Below are 20,487 nucleotides of genomic sequence, written 5' to 3'. Positions count from 1 at the left end.
TCCAGTCCTGTCACCACGGTGAAAAATCTTGGAGTCATGCGTGACTCAGATCTCTCTATGAAGTCGCAGGTTCAATCTGTGGCGGGCACGTGTTTTAGGCTCCTAAAAATGATGAGGAACTTCTTACCACTGCTACCACTGTCCCACAGGAAGACGGTATTCCAAGCCTTGATTATGTCAAGGCTGGATTATGCCAATGTACTTTACCTGCACATACAAAACCCAGACATCTATCTGGGAAAACCCGATGCACTACACAAAGAGTCGCAAAATTGCATTTCAACAATAATTAAATGAAACTTGAAATGAGGTAAACAAGCTAATACATTATTCACACAGGTATATCATGTAATCAAAGTATTTGTAAAAAAACAGGAAGTTCAAGATTATCACAATGACGGCGTATTCCAGGTGAATTTTATTCACTGTCTTCTGGAAGATTTCCACAAAAATAGGATGAACAATGCTTCAAGTCAGCATACCAGACCTTAAAAAATCCCAATGCATTTCGGGCATTACAAGATAGCCCTTCATCTTGTAATCATTTAATTATTGTTGAAACGCAATTTTGCGACACTTTGTGTAGTGCATCGGGTTTTCCCAGATAGATTTCTGGGTTTTGTTTGTGTTGTTTCTCCCAAATGGCTTGCAGGGCCTCTCACCCGTTGCACACATACTTGTGAATGATACGATTAACTTTGTTATTTTTAGCGTATTATGTTTAAACTTGTTTCTTGAGTGCATTAAGGCTGCTACTTGTTTACTGTTCTCACAATGTACTTTACCTGGGCATTCCGAATTACTTACTGGGACGCCTTCAGGTCGGGCAAAATGCGGCAGCCAGAGCGATTTCTCTGGCTGGGCCTAGGACTCACATGTTGAGTCATTTGAAAACTCTCCACTGGTTATCAATGAAAAACAGGATTGATTTTAAGTCTCTTGTGTTGGCCTTTAAGGCTCTGCATAATAGTGGGGCTCAGTAGATCAGGAAGAGAATTTTACCCTACACCCCAGCCAGGACCTTAGGGTCATCGACACAACATCTGTTACTGGTGCCAAAATTCTCTCGGACCAGGATGGGGGGTCGTTCCTTCCAGGTGGTAGTGGGAAGACTATGGAACTCGTTGCCTCCTTCCCTTAGACAAGAACCTGAGCTTTTTAGCTTTGGACGCCAACTCAAGACCTGGCTGTTCCATCAGTTGTGAAGATGGGCAGGATTGTGAGTTACTAGTGTCTCTCTTTTCAAGGGGGATTTTCTCAGTGCCGGGACACTCCTCGGAGTAGCCGCGCACTTTATAAATCCCCCATAACATTAACATTAGCCACAGCATCACTCACTGCCAGCACAGCATCACTCAACGACACCAAAGCATCACTCAGTGCTTCTTACACTTTTTAATTACAACTTCTGAACATGCTGCACAGCAGTCACACTTCTCTACAGCACAGCTTAGAAACATTGGCAAAGTCAATAGCTCTACCTAAACAATTATAAGGCCCCCCAGTGCGTAGCCAATAGGTCTCACCTTTGGGACATTATAAGTGTTTAGTTATCAAGCACAATATCCTTCATTAAACAACATCAAGTGTTGCATGGCTAATCACTTATAAGGTCCCAAAAGCGAGACCTATTGCCTATGCCAATGCTTGTTCTTTCTAATTAGCAGACTTCCAGAATCCAGCTCGAACACAGACTGGAGAAAAGCAATTTAACAACTGTGTGCTGTGGTGGACAAAAAAGGCCCAGTTGTCCATAATCAGGTGAGATAATCCGTGAATCTGGCTCTGTTCACTTTTGGAGATAGATTATAAAACTCTCTTTTGGTTAGTCCGGCCTTGGAGCGACTTTAATAGGCTGTAATCATCTTCAGATTTGCATGACTGGTACTAGGGACCTGACTTCTGCCCTTCGGCTACAAGCAGCTCCAGAGGGCTCCTAGGGCAGGGTGCTCCTGAGGCGTGAGCCGGGAGCTAGGGAAGACATACCTATTTTACTCTGCCTTTCAGCGTTTTTTGTGTGATACTGTCTTTTACTGGGTCAGGTGCGCTGCTCCCAAGTAACGGAAGAAATGTAAACAACTCACCCCGCATTTTTAAAAACATCAATCTTCTGGCAGGAGGGGCAGGCTGAATCACGAGCTCCTTGCCCTTAGCCTAGCACAAGGTCGGAGACAGGGAGGGGGGAACTGCGATCGGTCGCTCGCCTGGACGGCCGCCATCTTGTGGTGGGCAAGGCCGAGCAGTCTAGTCTTTCTCCTCCCCTGTTCCCCTGGTGCATAAAGGTCGTGATGACGCGACCGCGCGACCTGTATTGCTCCTGAGGCGTGGCCGGGAGCTAGGGAAGACATACTTATTTTACTCTGTCTTTTAGCGTTTTTTATGTGATACTGTATTTTACTGGGTCAGGTGCGCTGCTCCCAAGTAACGGAGGAAATTTAAACAACTCACCCCGCATTTTTAAAAACAACAATCTTCTGGCAGGAGGGGCAGGCTGAATCACGAGCTCCTTGCCCTTAACCTAGCACAAGGTCGGAGACAGGGAGGGGGGAACTGCGATCGGACGCTCGCTTGGACGGCCGTCATCTTGTGGTGGGCCAAGGCCGAGCAGTTTAGTCTTTCTCCTCCCCTGTTCCCCTGTTCCCCTGGTGCATAAAGGTCGCGATGACGCCAAAGGCGCGCCAAAGGCAAGCCCGTCTGCGCCCATCCGAGCCTGGCCCGGGCCTAGGGCCACGCACCCTGCCGGAAATTACAAGTTGGAATGTAAAAAACTGGAAAGGGTCTGGCGGAAGGAATACAGGGAAAGTGACAGATGTCGTCTTAACAAAGTCTCCTAAAATATAAAAAAAAACGGTGGGGAAGGCAAAACAAGAGTACTATACCAATCGTATAAACTTGGCTAAGAACTCTGCGAAGGAACTGTTTACTACGGTAGCAGCTCTGGCTGACCCGGTTCCCGCGGCCATCCCTACAAGTTCCGAATTATGTGAAGACCTTGCCAGTTTTTTTCTAGGTAAGGTGGAGACGATTTTCAAAGCCTTCTCTAGTAAGGAGAGGTTGAATAGTCAGGCGGTCTCGACAGAAAACGCAATGCAGTCATCCTTAGGACAAAGCCTCGACAGTGTTTCGCCAGTAAATGGGGAAGAAATCAGGCGGCTACTGTTAGCAGCAAAATCAGGTGCCCCTTCAGACCCTTGTCCGGTGGCTGTGATAAAAATGGCCCCAGATCCGATAGTTTCATCGCTGGTGACTGTTTTTAACAAAATGCTTGCGACAGGAGGCTTTCCAGCGTGTTGGAAACAGGCATCAATTTTGCCCCTACTAAAAAAACCTAACCTGGACATCAGGGACCCAAATAACTATCGCCCAATAGCAAGGCTTCCTTTACCAGCTAAATTAATAGAAAAGGCGCTGAACACCCAACTAAGCTCCTTCCTGGCTGCCACTCAATCTCTGGACCCCTCTCAACATGGTTTCAGAGCGTACCATAGCACGGAATCCACCCTCATTAAAACAACTGAGGAGATCAGAGCGGTGACCGATGCGGGAGGAAGGGCGGCCCTGGTGCTGCTGGACCTCTCCGCTGCCTTCGACACGGTCCACCATGGGATCTTGCTTGACCGCCTGAAGGCCTGCAGAGTTAAAGGGAAAGCTCTTGACATACTTAAAGCCTTCCTGTCCGGCAGAGTCCAGAGTGTGGCCTTAGGAGACCATGAGTCAAAACCATTCATCTTGCCCTGCGGAGTCCCTCAAGGCTCGTCTCTGAGCCCAACGTTATTCAACGTTTATGTTAGCTCATTGGTCGAGCATATGGCTTTGATCTTACATCATATGCTGACGACACCCAGATTGTGGTGTCGGTATTACCAGGGAGGGAAGAAGATGTAGCTAGGAATTTTCAGGAGTGTATGCTGGCGGTGGGTAACTGGATGGCAGTTAACTGCCTTAAATTAAATTCGGCTAAAACCGAAGTCATAGTGTTTGGTTCAAACACTAACCTCTGGAGCCCAAGCTGGTGGCCAGGCCAGATGGGCAAGGCCCCCACCCCAGTAGCTAAGGTGAAAAACCTGGGGGTGTTGATTGATGATCAACTCACCTTTCGTCCCCAGGTCAATGCACTATCTTCTTCGTGGCCTACCTGCTCAAATCCATCCGTAAGATCCTTCCATTTATCCCTGGCAGCGATAGGAAAACAGTGGTCACAACGTTGGTCATGGCAAAGTTGGATTATTGTAATAGTTTATTTCTTGGTGCCCAACAGGGGGTACTTAATAAATTGCTGGTACTACAAAATGCGGCGGCTAGGCTCATTTTGGGGATCCCTAAATTTGTCCCTGTGTCTCAGGAGCTGGTCAAGCTGCATTGGCTCCCAGTGAGAAAGAGAATTCTTTTCAAAGCTTTATGCCTAGTATTCAAGTCCTTACAAGGCAAGGGACCTGTATTCTTTCGGCGGTACTTTTATTGGTACCGTCCGACTTGAAATCTTAGATCAGCTGATATGGGGCTGATCGCGGTGGCGCGTATTAAGAGAGTGCGCTGGGGAGGCAGAAGCCTTGTGCTGGGCGCAGCCAAAGCTTGGAATGCCTTGCCTTACGCCCTCAGAAAACTGACGGACCTTATGACCTTTAGAAGAGCTTTAAAGACATGGCTGTTTACCATCTGATTCCCTAACCTGTCTCTAACTCAGGAGTAACACTTAGCGCCAGGACACCTACGGGAAACAGAGCGCTGTACAAATGTCAAAAATAAATAAAATAAATAAGCATGCGATGGGGAGGGCAGCATGACTGCTGGGTGCCCAGCGCTGTGATGTAGGGAGCTTTGTGGAGCTACTGGTGGCAGCCATGTTACAGTCCTTGTGGATGTGGCTGTGTTCGTTAATTTAACATTTGTTTTCAGTCTGATGGATACCAGCAGTGTTTGGGAATTGTAGATGCTCCACAGACAATCACCGCTCTGGTGTTGTTTTTACGCTGGTGTCGTGCAGTCATCAGATGTTTTGCCCCAAACTCTACTTTCTCCCTGTTTCAGTTCTGTTAACCTGTTCCTTAATGGGCCGATTTTAGTTTTAATCATGTGGCTGTGGGAAAAGCAGTTTGCATATTCACAGGCCTAATTCAAGAGGAGAAGCAAAGGATGCTTTAAAAAAAATGCTGCGTCCTGTTCATTGGAAGAGCTAGCAAGCAGCCCAGAGGCTGAGACTGAGACTTTGTGGTGTGTCTCGTAGAGATCCCCCAAAATAGATATCAGGCGGCTGCATTGCCGAACGCGCAGTGTGATCTCAGCGTACATGCACCACTCTGCCTCATATAGTGGTCTGAAAGCGTTCTGCCATTAGAGGCCAGACAGTGGATTTATATCCTAAGAAGTGTTCATTTCAAAACTTCTAAGATATGATTTTCACATGTGAGTCTGCAGAAAAATCTGTGCAACAAATCTGACTGAGACCGAGCTTGAATGGTGGTGCTAGGACACTCACTGCACTAAGAACACTTATAAAGTGGGAGATACGCTGTGTGCTGCCTGTATCTTCCTGTTGGTGGCTATCTGCTGCATCTTCAACCAGCAGATTGTATAACAAACACAGGGTCTGCTGTGATGGGGTTGATCACTACAAATGCCTGACGGTAGCTCTGCAGCCACTCGAGGGTCTGTTTCATTTGTCACTTTGTGCTTTGCAGAAAGTCTCAGTGGCTACTCACATCCATCAGCATTAATCTGCATCTCTGCACACACTAAAAAGTTGCTTGTGTTCTTATTTCTTTTTTCAGGTTGTATGTTTGCTGCTTCGTTGTTGTACCTTTAATACCAGACTATTTAACCTGCAACATCTGTATTACTGGCAGCAGTGCTTTTGTATTTACAATCTGAATATTCAGCAGCACTTGTGTTAGCTTCCTGCATCATTGGCAGTACTCCTGTGTTTACTAACTAGGTCACTGGCAGTAGTGCTGAATTTACTATCTAGAATAATTGCAGTACGAATGTCTTTGCTATTTAGACCAGTGACAGAACTCGTTTATTATCTAGATAGATGGCTGCAGTAATTTGTTTACTATCTAGATAACTGTCTACTCATGTGCTTAGAATCTACACTGTTGGTAGCAGCTACCAATACCCACCTGCCTCTATTATTTAACAGGAAGATAACTAGAGGTGTGACACTGTCAAGTAGTTATCAACCGTCTACCATGATGATGCTGCCTGCTGTGGCTTTATTCTTTACCAGCATGCCTTACTGACTTCCACCCTTTCTTTTCACCATCACCTCTTTTATTTTCAGATCTCCTGTGGTTGTTGGTTTCCTTATTCGTAGTCGTTTGCCATTATATTGTACTATCTCATTAAATGTTGCAAAGTACTTTAGTATAAAAGTGTTTATAGAAGTCCAGCAAACAAATTCATGAAATAAATAAACTCTCCTGTCCCCTGTTGCAGAATGGCTTTCTTTCAATGAAGGTGTGTGTGCAAGCATGCAGCGCCTACTATCCAGGATGCCCTCTGGAATTGGATGCCTCCAATGTGTAGTGAATATGCAAATCTCCCATTTAAATGTAGAGCAGATGAGCAGATTCCATTGTGGGCCTGAGGTGAGTTTGCTGAATGTGCCACTTATTTTCAGCACTCTTGGGTTTAGTTCCAGAATGGGGAAATGCATGGGCAGGCTTTGGGTGAAGGATTATTGATCTGGTCAGCCATGATTGAAGGCTGAAGTGGTGCTGGAACAATTTCTGAATAGAGGAGGGTACTGTCATCAATGTTGCGTGACCGACTTAAGTAATAGGGCTTGTGAAAAATACAAGTGTAGCAGTGCTCAAAGAACAAGAGTTGCAAATTTGCAACAGCCTACACCCATTCAGAATGAAAGTGGTAAGATGTGTAGTAGCTCAGGGGTACACTGTCACAAATATTTTACTAAAGGATGTCATCACTATACTTTCGCAGTAGATTTATTAACCTTCTTGCTTTCTCAAATTTGCTTGAAAAAGCACCATTTGCCCACTTATTTTCACAATTTTCACAGGGGAGAACCCCACCAAACCCCCTTTATGATGGTTGGGCTTGCTTGAAACGCTTGCCCACCACAGGGCACTCAGGCCAAACTTTTATGCCTCACCACTTCAAAATGTCATCAGCCGCCACTGGTCAAACCATGTATGACATTTGTGATTTCCTCTCCCCTTTGAAGCAACATTTTATTGTAAGCTGTTGGGACTTATTTAATTAAGGTAAGCTTTACTTAGAGTTTTTTTGTATATTTATCTTTTGTTCACATAGTCAGATAGATAAAGTTAGCATCATTTGCATGTATGAACATTTGGATGGCAATACGGATTTGAAATAATAAGTTTCAGCCAAGAGTTTATTTCAAATTCTTCTTGTTATCACACAAATTATTGGGATGATTCAGATAGGCAAGTGACTTAGTGGCGCAAAAGTAAAGCGTTTGATAGACAGTAAATTGCACATCTCGTAATTATTTGCATTTACGAGTACCTTGTCATAGTTTTACTTCCACAATCACCTTTCAAGATTTGTTTCCTGTGCCCTATTTTTGTTTCGTCATCGCTTTGTCTCTCCTTACCCAATTTGCAAAAGTATTGACGCACTAAATAGGCAATGATGCTAATATGGTAGGTGATTGTTGGGTCCTTCCATTCCTAAGGCCTCTGTACCACAGTACATGGTAACAGCTACAGAAATCTAGAAGGAAGACTGAGTTTTTGTCAAGAATACCATTGCAGTTTTTAAATGAAAACTTACTTTTAGATGTAGACTTTTGCGTGAGGTATCCATTTGTCATGCGCAATTTCACTGCAGCTGACATGAAATACCAAATGACTTCACTTTTATCCTTTTGCGGGGTAGACATTTGTGGCAAACATTTTAGTATTTGTTGGACCTGACATCTGGACGCGGTTCCCCCCAATTTTGTGCCTTCCAGCACACTGTTTTGACTTTCACAATCATAATGTTTATACAAATAAAGATTTTTTTAAAAATCAGTCAGGGAATGAATGGTACAATGATACAAACTGTCCTGAGCAAAACCCACTGATACATCGAAAACCCCTACTTTAGTTGAAGTAACATCATACTGATGACAGTATCTAAATATGAAAGGACCTATTGTTACTATAGTTGTTTTGTGAGCAATTTTCTCATATGAGAATAGATAGTATTCAGGAAGGTCATTGAGCATCATCTTTTCAGACAGTGCTAAATTAGAGTAGACATATGTGACAAGCATTTTAGTATTTGTTGGACCTGACATCTGGACGCGGTTCCCCCCAATTGTGTTTTTCCTGATTATTTTTTTGCTGGATGTAGGATTTTGTGCTTTTAGCCACTGATAACTAGTGGTGATGTGCTTGTGCTCACTCCTTAAAACATGGTAACATTGACTTGTCCTCAATTGGCATATTTAATTTCATTACAAGTCCATAGTATAATAGGACTAAATGTTCACAGGGTCTGTAAATCAAATGCTATTAGTGGGCCTGCAGCACTAATTATGCCACCCACTTAGGTAACCCTTCAAACAAGTCTCTGGCCTGCCATTACAGCCTGTGGGTGCAGTTTCGACCTGGTAAAAGAAGCCTTTTGCCAAGACTAAACCTACCTTTTTAATACACATAAGTCACACCTAGGGTAGGCCCTAAGTAAGCCATAGGACATAGTGCATTGTATATAAAAGTTTCACATTCACTTTTAAGATTTACATGTCCGGGTAGTGAAAAACTCTTAAACTAATTTTTAACTACTGCAAGGCTAGCCTCTCTCAAAGGGTAACATTGGGTTAACTCATTACATTTAATAAGTGATAACTTTCAATTGGGAGCAGGTAGGAAGTTGAGGTTAGAATTTAAACAATTGTGATTTATAACCCTTTTAAGGGTAAAGTCAGATTTTTAGTCACATTTCTGAAAATGCCATTTTGGGAAGGTTGGCATTTTCTTGTCCTAATCATTTGGTGGCTCGAATCTGCTTCCTGGGTCACATGATAGGTGTAGGTAGCAGATGGTCTTTGCATATAGCTTCCAGACAGTGGAACGTAGGAGCATGGGTGTTGACAGGACAAGCCTTCTCTGACTTGATGAGGGGGAGAAGCTGTCACATACCACACTTGCACTATGCAAAGTCTCTGCCTGAGAACACTAAAAAAGGGGTTGACACTAGTCTATTGTGGCACCAAACAACCTGGGGCCAGGACAGGGCGTCAGAAATTCCAAGCTCCTCCGGTATGGTGGCAACCTCCAGAACATTCTCCTATTTCAAAGTGGGCACCAGGAATAAATATTGGACACGCTGACTCCAAGTTAAGGCTGTCTGCTTTTGTGCCAATCTACCAGAGGGTTATGCACAGATTAATTTGTGGGTTGCTTGTGTTTCTCCATGACAGAGATTGTGGCCACTGCTTGATTAGGATTTTACCCCTCTCAAACCATAACCCAATTCCCAACAGGTTTAGTTAGAGTTTACTTCAATGGTGCAGCTGTATTGCTCCTTACAAGTCCTACTGTTGCCATTTATTAGTGTTCAAAACTTGAAAAAGGAAAGCATAGGGAAGAAGATGTATAATTCACCTGTGAAGGAAAGACTTGGACATTGATTGGACTAGCTCTTAGCTCTAGGTTTGGAACTAGCCAACATCCTGAATCAGAGTGTGGGGATACTGGGATGAGGGACAGCAGTGGGCATTCTGAATGCTAGTTACTTTGTATTTGGAAGGTGTGGCTTGGAATAGGTCCTGTATCCAGTGGAAGGTGTTGAAATGTGCTGAATTTCTAGCTAGTGCAGTTGATGAAGGACAGTTGTAAATTGTATTGACCTTCATTGAACCAAAAAAACGTTTTTACCTGGAGTAGTTGGTGTGAGACAGGTCTCATTCCTAGAATATCCACCTTTTTGGAAATATAATTGGGTTCAGCCTTCTGGGTGGTCTCTGTGAAGATGTGAGAGCTGCCTAAAGGTTTCTAAATACAAACATAGAAGACTTTACCAGGATAAACCGTATTTGTATCAGACCTTGACAGGGTTTTGCGGTTTATTCACTGAGATTATGTTCTGAAGGGCTTCCGTCCTCACAACAAGCCCTTGGTGAGGATATGAACTGATTCAATTTTCCTAGCGACCCATTGATCCGTGCTCTGCTTAGAGGCTCAAAAAGGCGCAGATTTAATGCACCTTTATATCTTCCATAAACATATTTATGGCCACCACTGAAAACCATTATTCTACTGAATTATATATTATATTTCTAAATGTAAATTCGTTTATTGTTTTATTTATACAATTCTCACCCCTGATCTTTTATTGATAAGTATGTGGGGCAGGTTTATTATTTTTCGGTGCGGACATTACGCTCTGCATCTTTTGACAAATGTGCTCCTCTGCCTTCATTCGCTGACCTGTATACCAAAGTTAACCTTGAGTTTTGTCGTAATTATGGAAGAGAAAGCCAAGGGCACTTTTGAAAACGTTCTCTGACACCTTTTTTTTGTGATTAACTAAATTAAGGTTTTGCGGAGCTCAGTAAAACATGTTTAGCCTTATTAGAACATTAAAATGAGGAGCACTCCATTGAATACAATGGAGTGATCCGTGCTTCTATGGGCCAGTAAAAACCCTAAGAGCAACATTCCATGTTGTGTTTGTTTACAGCTGTTGCTGTGGACAAAGGCCTCGCAGAACTTGAGGGGATTTAACCCCCTCAGGCTCCGAGAGGCCTTTGTTTTATATTGTTAGAACATTCTGCCCTTTAGCATCAGAATGTTCTAATAGCCTTATAGCCCTCCGTAGCTGTGCTATACTGGCCATTAAAGTCCCGCTCCCTTGTTAAAAGGCCTCACCTTTGGCTCGGGCCTTTAATGGCCGACATCGCCCGCTATGGTGGGCTATAAGGCTATATTAGACTCTCGCATCTAAATTCCACGAATTAAACAGAACATTTACAATCTGTGTATACCATTAGTAAAGTGCCACATATAGGCTGGTGTGGTAATGGGATGGATAACAGGGAAAGATTATTTTCTACTGTATATACATATTTATTTTACTTCTGGAAACTTGAAATTGCATGTTTAAATTATATAAAATGCCTTTTTCAAGCATATAACGTTTGTTAAAAACTGTCCCTGAAAGAAATAACTGTTTATTTGTAGGGATACTGGAAATGTTGCACTTCATAACACTGATACATTTGCTATATTCTTGACTGTTGTTCAGCTGGCAGCAATTTGTTTCCATTACGGGCCTGTGCCTGAAGAAGCTGGAATCATCCATACACGAGGAGCGCATCTATTTAATTAGGCTTCACTCTACTGCTCTGAACTCCTGCGCCAGTGATTTTCCCACAGCAATCTGCCTGGGCATTTGAAATGCTTCCTTTGCAGGAGCTAATGAGGTTCTCAATACTCATGGCTGTTACATGCTCCCACTTACCAGATGAGAACCGTGTACCTGCAATAAACATTCACCTGGAATCACTGGTGCGAGCAGGTTGGAAATTATACTTGATAACAGATGTTAGTTACGTTCAATGCGAGCTTCTGATCCTTTCAGTGTGTAAGCACTTTGCAAGAAATATAAATTAAATAAATAAGAAACAAGCAGTGCTTAATTTGAGCCGGTGGTTTCTGGTGCTCAGCACCAGGGACTTAATTATCAACACTGGCACTTGTGATAGTCTGCCAGAAGGTGGCACTGTCAGAATAATTTAGAGATTACCTCAAAAACAGGTAATTATTAATTCAATATATATTAAAAATTACTACTACATGCTGCCCAAGCCATTCTTACAATTCGGACGACTTCAGGCCTCCAAAGCTGTAACACTTGTTGGAGTGTGATGGTTAGTATTCTGTAGTTACCAGTCGTGGCTGGTGCATGTAGGAGTGGTAGGGTGGTGGTGCGGGGCAGGAGAGGTCGACAGATGACGACGAGGGAAAATAAAAGAAAGAAAACCACTTAACTTGCGCTCTCCACATTGCTGATACGGCAATGCCACGAGCGCAAGGTAAGTGTTTTCTTTTTTAAAAATGTTATTTTGCCTCCTTGCCGTCTTTTGACTCCCCCGCCCCACCGCCGAACCGATCTTACCTGCATGGGCCGCCCCTGGTTGTTACTATCATTGGCAGCATGGCAAGGGCAATGTGTGATGCAAGCTGCAGTGGCCTCCTGACAAGAGCCCTGGTACTTATATTTTTACAAATTAAGCACTGGAAACAAGCAAGATTGGGTCTTTTGGGCCATTATTGTTCCTACTTCATCTAACCATCAGCAGTTTGATTAATCAGGGAAACAAACCTTGAGCTTCCAGTACACTCCCATTTTGGTGTATTCAGTATACTCACTCATTTTCTGTACTTTAGGCAGCTATTAAGGCAGCGGTCACTCCATATTTTGACTTTCACAATCATAATGTTGGGAGGATTCAGATATGCAAGCGACTTAGCGGCGCAAAAGTAAAGCGTTTGATACTCATTAAATTGCACATCTCGTAATTATTTGCATTTATAAGTACCGTGTGATAGTTTTTCTCCCACAATCACCTTTCGGGATTCGTTTCCTGTGCCCTATTTTTGTTTCGTTATCGCATTGTCTCCTCTAACTTATTTTGCAAAAGTATACACGCACTGAATAGGCAATTATGCCAATATGGTAGGTGATTCCATTCCTAAGGCCTCTGTACCACACTACATGGTAACAGCTACAGATATCTAGAAGGAAGACTGAGTTTTTCTCAAGAATACCATTGCAGTATTTGAATGGAAACTGAGTTGCTTTAGATGTAGACTTTTGCGTGATGTATCCATTTGTCATGTGCAATTTCACTGCAGCTGACATGAAATACCAAATGCCTTCACTTTTATCCTTTTGCGGGATAGACATATGTGGCAAACATTTCAGTATTTGTTGGACCTGACATCTGGACGCTGTTCCCCCCAATTTTGTGCCTTCCAGCACCCTGTTTTGACTTTCACAATCTTAATGTTTATACAAATAAAGATTTTTTTTAAAAATCAGTCAGGGAATGAATGGTACAGTGATACAAACTGTCCTGAGCAAAACCCACTGATACATCGAAAACCCCTACTTTAGTTAAAGTAACATCTTACTGATGACAGTATCTAAATATGAAAGGACCATTTGTTACTATAGTTATTTTGTGAGCAATTTTCTTATATGAGAATGTAAATTAATACTTGTATAGCTCACTACTCACCCGCAAGGGTCTCAAGGCGCTTGTACAAATACTGCTGTGGAACCCATCCTGAATTTCCCTGTGAGGCGTCCACTCCTGGGCACCCCCAAGGTGGAGGCCAGGCATCCTTAGCGTTGTGGGGGCTGTTGTGGAGATTAAGCAAGCTATTGCCCAGAGTTGCAGAGTGGGATTCCATGATTGGAATAGGCACCGAGGCGAGAATGATCAGGTCTGTGGAATTTTGAGCCCAAGACCTGCCGAGGCGGGGAATTGAACCCTGGTCCCGGGCTAGATCTGTGCATCAGGGTCTGCCGCTCTAATCATTGAGCCACACTTCTCCACATAGATAGTATTCAGGAAGGTCATTGAGCATCATCTTTTCAGACAGTGCTAAATTTGTGTTGGTGTTGGCTCAGCAAAGGCACTTATTTTTATAAACACTAGCACATGTTTATACAAATTGTGGCATCCTCAGCCTATTTTTGTGAGCACAGCATACACTTTAGCAAATTAAGCTATCACAACATTATGAAACTCCTACTTATGGGCTATCCCTACAGCTTTGGGTGACCTGCAATAGTGCAAAGTGTTGCACTTGTTTAAGTGTGATAATTAGTAGGTAAAGCTGGCACTGGCATTCGGTAGCAGTGGCAGGGGCTGGGGTGGTGCCAGCTGCAGTTGAATACTTATATTTTTACAAATTAAGCACTGGGGAGAAGTATCAATGTAGCTCACACTAGAACACTTTACATTAAAGATGCATATATACAATTACAACTCTACCTCCAAAGAAACACAATTATTAGTATTCAACAGAGAAAAACTTGATGTTTTATGAGATGGCTACACGAAATTCAACTTGACAACCTAACCTTTCTCCCACTACCACATTCTTTGGCTTTCCAATGAATCACAATGTATTCTTTGAAGATCACATCAACAAGAAAACTCAAATAACATGGCACAACATGAGTGTTCTGTGCAAAATCAAACCAAGCTCCTGCTGTCCCCAAAAGCTCTCCTTTTATCCTGTGTGGATGCGGGAAATGCCCCCAAACGTTACCCAAGATGATTTTCACACAGCAGTCATACAGGTCACATATGAATGGAAATTCAACCACATTTCTCTCACTCTCAAGTCGTTTTTTTCCCATATTCACTATCAGTAAGCATCAACTTCAAATTGTTATGCATTGCTGTGAAAAATTGGGTTATTGGTTGAAGCGGGTGGCAACCCAACTCAAGCCACAACCACAGTCTTTGTCAGGGTGAACCACAACATTCATGAAGTTAACATGTGCTAAACCCTCTGACAGCTTGGCACAAAAGCAGTCAGATTTAACTTAGAGGCAATGTGTAAAGTATTTATGCAGCACTTAAACAGCAATTAAGTGACAACAGAACACAAGAAAAATCCCACACTAATTAAAAAAAAATAAAGTAACATTTAATAAATTATTTGACACTAAAACAACACAACTCCAATCAGTATGAGAGTCTCATATATCTCTGAATTACTGGGGGAAATCAAGAGTATAAACTATGTGGAACCGTTCGGCACAATATTATGTATGTGATTTCTGGGGAGGTTGTGTTAAATTTTCATGGGGGTTGTGAGGGTACTGTATTGTTTTCAATTGTACAACATGTAACACAATGAAACTTGAACAAAAAGATTATAAAAATAAATCCTATCAGTAGAACCGGAGTTATGAATGTTTAAAGTTTAAATTGAAATATAGCACCTAAAATCTCAAAATGTCAGCAATGGACATCTTGTTGCACGAGACGGGGTCAAAGTTGAAAGTTATGGCCAACCGCGATGGAGTGTGGTTTGGATATACGAAGTGGATTGGTCCTGGTCCCCGCTTACCATCATACTTAAAAGACATTTCATAAAAAAATGCCTGAGAAGGTAAAGCTCACCAGGGCTAGGTAGTCAGGGGTGTCCAAGGAGGAGTTGTCGTCGTCGGGGAGCTTCTATACGAAGTTGTGATGAAGATTTTTTACATTTGGACTCAGTCTCTTTTTTGGAAGTTGAAAATGTCCAGGTGGATGGAGCTGCAGGATAGGGCTCCATGAGGCCACATGCCCTTCTGAAAAGGAGCCCCTGAACAGGATTTGGTGCTGCGGAGAAGAGCGTTACGGGTGCTATCATAAAGTCAGACTAACTGGCAAAGCACCTTGGGTGGATCGGTGAGCAGGTTAGTCCCAGTCTTCTCCCGGTTCTGACTACACTTTTTGGCTGAAAATGTTTGAAGTCACAAGTTTTGGATTTGGGCTATCTGGTACCTTTAGCACCACTTCCCATGGTCGAGGACTGGAGGGTCACCACTTAGAGGGTCAGCACTCACTCAGGCTCACTCAGGCTGGGTCCAGGTGCGAGTTCAAGATGGTTGGAGCCTTTTCTGTCCTTGAGGCTCTGATCAGGAGGCCAGCCAACTAGCCTTGGAGTCACTCTGGCAGTCTTGGGTTCAAACAAGGTAGTAGGTCTCAAGCAGCAGGGCAGTCCTCCGAGGGCACAGAACAGGCTTCTGGCAGCAGGGCAGTCTTCTTGGTGCAGCTGGGTTTGAGGGGGCTTGCTTTCATACCCGGTGCCAGCTTCGAAGTGGAAGATAGGCCTGGAGCACCCCCCAGAGGTGTGTGGAACCTCCTTCCTCTCTACCCTGGGCCCAGGATGTCTGGAGTCAGATAAGTTCTTTATTTATGAGCTGAGTCAGTGTCTTTGAAGTGCATTTAGGGTTGTGCAAAGCTCCGCCCCATCATTCTCCCAGGATGGCCAATCTTGCCAGTCCCGGTCCCCCTATTGTTTGGCTCTCTGAGAGGAATACACAAAAGCAAACTGCCAACTACACCTAGTCATGTTATCCAGGAACTGACTACAGGCACCAAATGGTTAGGACAAGAAAATGGCAACTTTCTAAAAGTGACATTTTCAGAATTGTGACTTAAAATTCGACTTTACCATGAAAGAAGATTTTAAATTACAATTTCTTCGATATCAAACCTGGTGTTTCTACCTGCTCCCAAACAAAACATATCACTTATTAAATGTAATAAGGTAACCCAAATGCCATCCTATGGAAAAGGCAGTCCTCACAGTAGTGAAAAATTAATTTATGAGTTTTTCACTACCAGGAAATGTAAATCTTAAAAGTACATTTTCCACTTTTAAATACATTACACCAGGGGTCTCTAAACTGGTCCTGGAGGGCCGTATCCATGCCAGATTTTTTAAATTACTACATGTATCTCAATGGGGATATCCCAAAAATCTGGAATTGATCCGGCCCTCCAGGACCGGTTTGGAGACACCTGCATTACACCATGCCCTACCGGCTGTTTAGGGCTTACCTTAGGGGTGACCTATATGTATTACAAATTGAATTTTAGGCCTAGTGAGGGTTTTTTTCACCAGGTTGAATTATCAGTTTAATACTGCACGAAGACTGCAATGGCAGACCTGAAACATGTACATGTTTTAAGGGACCACTTAAGTGGCTGACACAATGTGTGCTGCAGGCCCACTTGCAGCATTCAATTTACCTGCTCCAGGTATAATTATACCACTTTACTAGGGACCTGTATGTAAATTAAATGTGCGAATCAGGTGCAAGCCGATTATATCATGTTTCAGTTAGTGAGCACAAGCACTTTAGCACTGGTTAGCAGTGGTAACGTGTACAGAGTCCTCAGGCCAACATAAAGGTATTGAGCAAAACAGGAGGGGAGGAGACAAAACGTCTGGCGGAAAACCACCCTAATACTGAGAGGTCTAAAAATCACCTGTAAATCCATACATATGCAAAAACCTGAATAGATATCAATCAACTTCTCATTCATAGAGGGTCAAGGATCACTAACATTACCATCCAAGGCTCTTGTACTGTCTCAACACAAGGTAATAAAACAATCTTCTTCCCCTTTGCAACAAACAATTGTTAGGAGCTCCAAAGAATGATACGTTCTCTACTCACCTTCAGAAAAATTACTAGCACTTGCCTCTTCTTATTACATCAACCCCTAAACTGACCCTTCCCTCACAGAGGGTGTTTTGAAAAATACAAATCTTTTACATTTTGTAAACCTGCAAATCATGTAAAGTTTTGAAACATTTTTGTTACTTTTGTAACCATTTTTCACCTGTCAACAAGTGGCTTACTTGCCATATATAACATTGTAACCAGTATGCTTCATCATTGCCTCTATAAACTGCATGCAGTAAAATATAGACCTACTCTCTTTGAAGAAGTGCTCCACTACCGCCCCAGAAGTGAATCTGCACAATATAAATATTCACAAAATGAATAAATCAAAATAATACGAAGCAACACCGAGTTGTAGTCTATAACAAAATGAAGTGAGCATGAAGCCACTGTGATACAGTGGCGGCTGGCACAGAGCAGGGGAGGTGGGAGGTGGGCAGAAGGGGGAAGACGGAGGTAGGCGAGTGTAAAAAATTATGAAAAAACGTACCTTCTCGCCACTTCCTTGCTCATTCTCTCCTCCACAGTCTCTCCTGCGTAGCCCCTAATCCAGCAGGAACAGGAAGCAGACCCAGGCTCCCAATAGCCAATAACAACACTGCAATGCAGCGTTGTGATTGGTCTGAGTGCCATGGTTCACACTCTGACAGGGGGGAGAACATGCAAAGTGTGCATGAATGTTGGCAGGCCCGAGACGGCTGGCCAAACATTCATGCGCACTTACAGTGTGCCTAGCACTCCTCCCCCTGCTCTGAGAGGAGAGCAATCCGGTCTCCCAAAGCTGCCACAGCAGGAACCAATAAAATGATAACAACGTCAAGTTTTTACCATTTTATTTTTCCTTTAATTCACTGCTAAAAAGCAGTGAGGCAAAGCTCCCCCGCCTTAGTGGAGGAGCCGCCACTGCTGTGATAGATAGTGGTACCGAAGACAACCAGTATAAAATGCAACCACAAAGTAGAGTTACATCTATAAAGTAATAACCACAATGCCACACAAATTATCTGTGGTGATCTAGTTCTGATAACAGTAATAGTCATCATCTTCTCTGAGCAGGGTGAATTGGACATGAAAACCATAAAGGACCTATTAATCAAAGCCTACAGACTTAGTTAATATCAAGAGTGTTGACTAACATACACAAATAGAATTTTACCTGTTAATTAGAATTCACTAATAAAAGATCAAAACACTTGGTTAATGACATGTGAGTGATGCGACTGAAAGCAAGGCCCTACAGTCCATTCGAGTGTACTAGTAGGAGCATTGTAGCCAATATGATTGGCGAGAGCAGGAATAGATTGAAGCAGTAGACCAATCTTTTTACAAAAACATATGGATTTCAACTCAATACTACGATTTCCATTTCACAGAGCCACTCTAGATTGTGAAGTGATCTGCCTTCTTTTCATTTAGCTATTCTGCACATAAATATGCGAATCAATGAACACCGTCCGGAGGCGCCAAAATAATACTATTGTAATGTATTCTTCAAGGACTTACAGGTTTAGGTAAGAATTATATTTCAAATCGTCTCCAGTATTGATAGTACTCACCGTCCCCCACCACAAAGCATCGGCATAAGTAGAGAACTGTGCATTGGCATCCTTTTCCACCAGGTAGACAAGGAAAGATGAAAAGATGAGAACTAAAAATCCTATGTACCAGGCAGTGATTAGTTCCTAGATAACAAAAAGATCAATAGAAATAAACCACGTGAAAAATAACATAATGTTTACAGAAAAACATTTATGATATAGCAAGAGGTAAACGATTACATTCCAGTCATTTCATTTAGCAAACAAGCAAACTGATCTTAATATTTATATGGCATTTATCGAGTCTGTTTGCATATATCAGATGGTGTAAATATCATATGCATTGTAGCATTAAATCCTGCAGATTGCAAATATTGTATATCTATCATACAAGTAACTAATTTGTTGACCTATACGATGATAAAGCTAATATAGAATTAAGAAACAGAACATACATGTAGCTAGTAATTTTACGTAATAACTCTTTCTACTAAAGAAATTAAAGGTCTGTATAATTGTTCACCATGAATTTTAAGCCAAGACCAGGGGGTAGCTTTATGCATACCTCTTTCTTTATTGCCGGCCCTATTGTAGCAACTTTAAGTATTTTAAAATGTAAACTATACAAACACCCTAAACGCCTTTCAACATTCCATAACGCTCCGTTTCCAAAGCTGCAGCTCAGACAGATGATTTGAATATGTTCTTGAGGGAGGCCGAAGAATGTTTAATCAGTTAGGTATTTTTTAATTTAAACTTGAATTGCGAGGATTTGTTATAAAATATATTCTAGGTTTTCAAGTCTAAGGAAAAAGTAAGTTTACCTTTTTAAAAAAGTAATCTCCCTGCTAAGTAAATCTTTAAATTACTGTGCCGTATTTAAAGTAGTTTAGGAAGAGTTTTTGTGAGGGAAAGTAAAATCGAGTTTTTTTTTTGCGCTATAGTGTTTTTAAGTTGAGGTTGTTTGTGGACATGAGCTCAGTGGGTTATGTGTTCATGCCCTCGTGGAGTACAGTTGATCTATGTGTACGTGTGACGACTATCTTCTATGCTCCTGTGTGCCTGTCCTGACAGACAGCTCTATTGCTTAGCTCACTCTATGAAGCAGGGGCAAATTTGAGGGCATATTATCAAGGCCCCGCAATAAAATTATCGCCGCTTTAGCGTCCATTTTCAAGTGAAAATCGGCGATAATTTTATCGCACTATCAGCAATGACACGCTAGCGCGTGTTCCTATGCCTCTGCGCCCGTTCCCTCAACATCCAACTTTTTCAACGTTAATGACATGCAAAGTGGGCATAACTGACTAAAATAAGGTGGGAAATGTCGTTAACAGACATTTCTCCAAATATCAAGCTGCACGCTAACCTGCATAGCGACGATTAAAGTAGCGCTTATCGCAGGTTTCATTATGCCCCTCCCCACACGAACACAGAGACAATCCAAAATCAACGTAACATCAAGAACTCACCGGTAAACTGCAAATCTCAAAGTCAGGAGACTGGGGCGAACCGAGCGTTACGTCCTCTGCAGGAATCAGCAGTGCGTGTCGATCCGCACCCCGTTACCTCTGGGAAGCGAGGAACGGCCCTGGAGGTGCGACCAGCGAAGAGCACCACTGACGGTTCCTTCACGATCACAGCAAGGCCCCAAGAGAGTCCAGGAGGACTGTTAACTGAGGAACAGATAAGGCAAGGAACAGCTTCAAATTGACGCCAGCACGTAACCCTTTCTGCAGTGTACCACTCTGGGGCACAA

The 20,487-nt window shown here is 42.7% G+C and overlaps 1 protein-coding gene across 1 annotated transcript in view; it reads right to left on the bottom strand.

Moving 5' to 3' along the window:
* The window catches only part of KCNQ5 (potassium voltage-gated channel subfamily Q member 5), an 850,222-nt gene that overhangs the window by 371,302 nt on the left and 458,433 nt on the right, over positions 1-20,487 (bottom strand). Inside the window, exon 4 of the mRNA XM_086926499.1 lies at positions 18,747-18,872. Within this exon, the coding sequence (XP_086782625.1) occupies positions 18,747-18,872 (126 nt within the window). The remainder of the gene's footprint in view (positions 1-18,746; positions 18,873-20,487) is intronic.

The sequence above is a fragment of the Lissotriton vulgaris genome, chromosome 6, assembly GCF_964263255.1.
Source record: "Lissotriton vulgaris chromosome 6, aLisVul1.2, whole genome shotgun sequence".
NCBI lineage: Eukaryota > Metazoa > Chordata > Amphibia > Caudata > Salamandridae > Lissotriton > Lissotriton vulgaris.
This window is presented reverse-complemented; position numbering and strand designations above follow the sequence as displayed.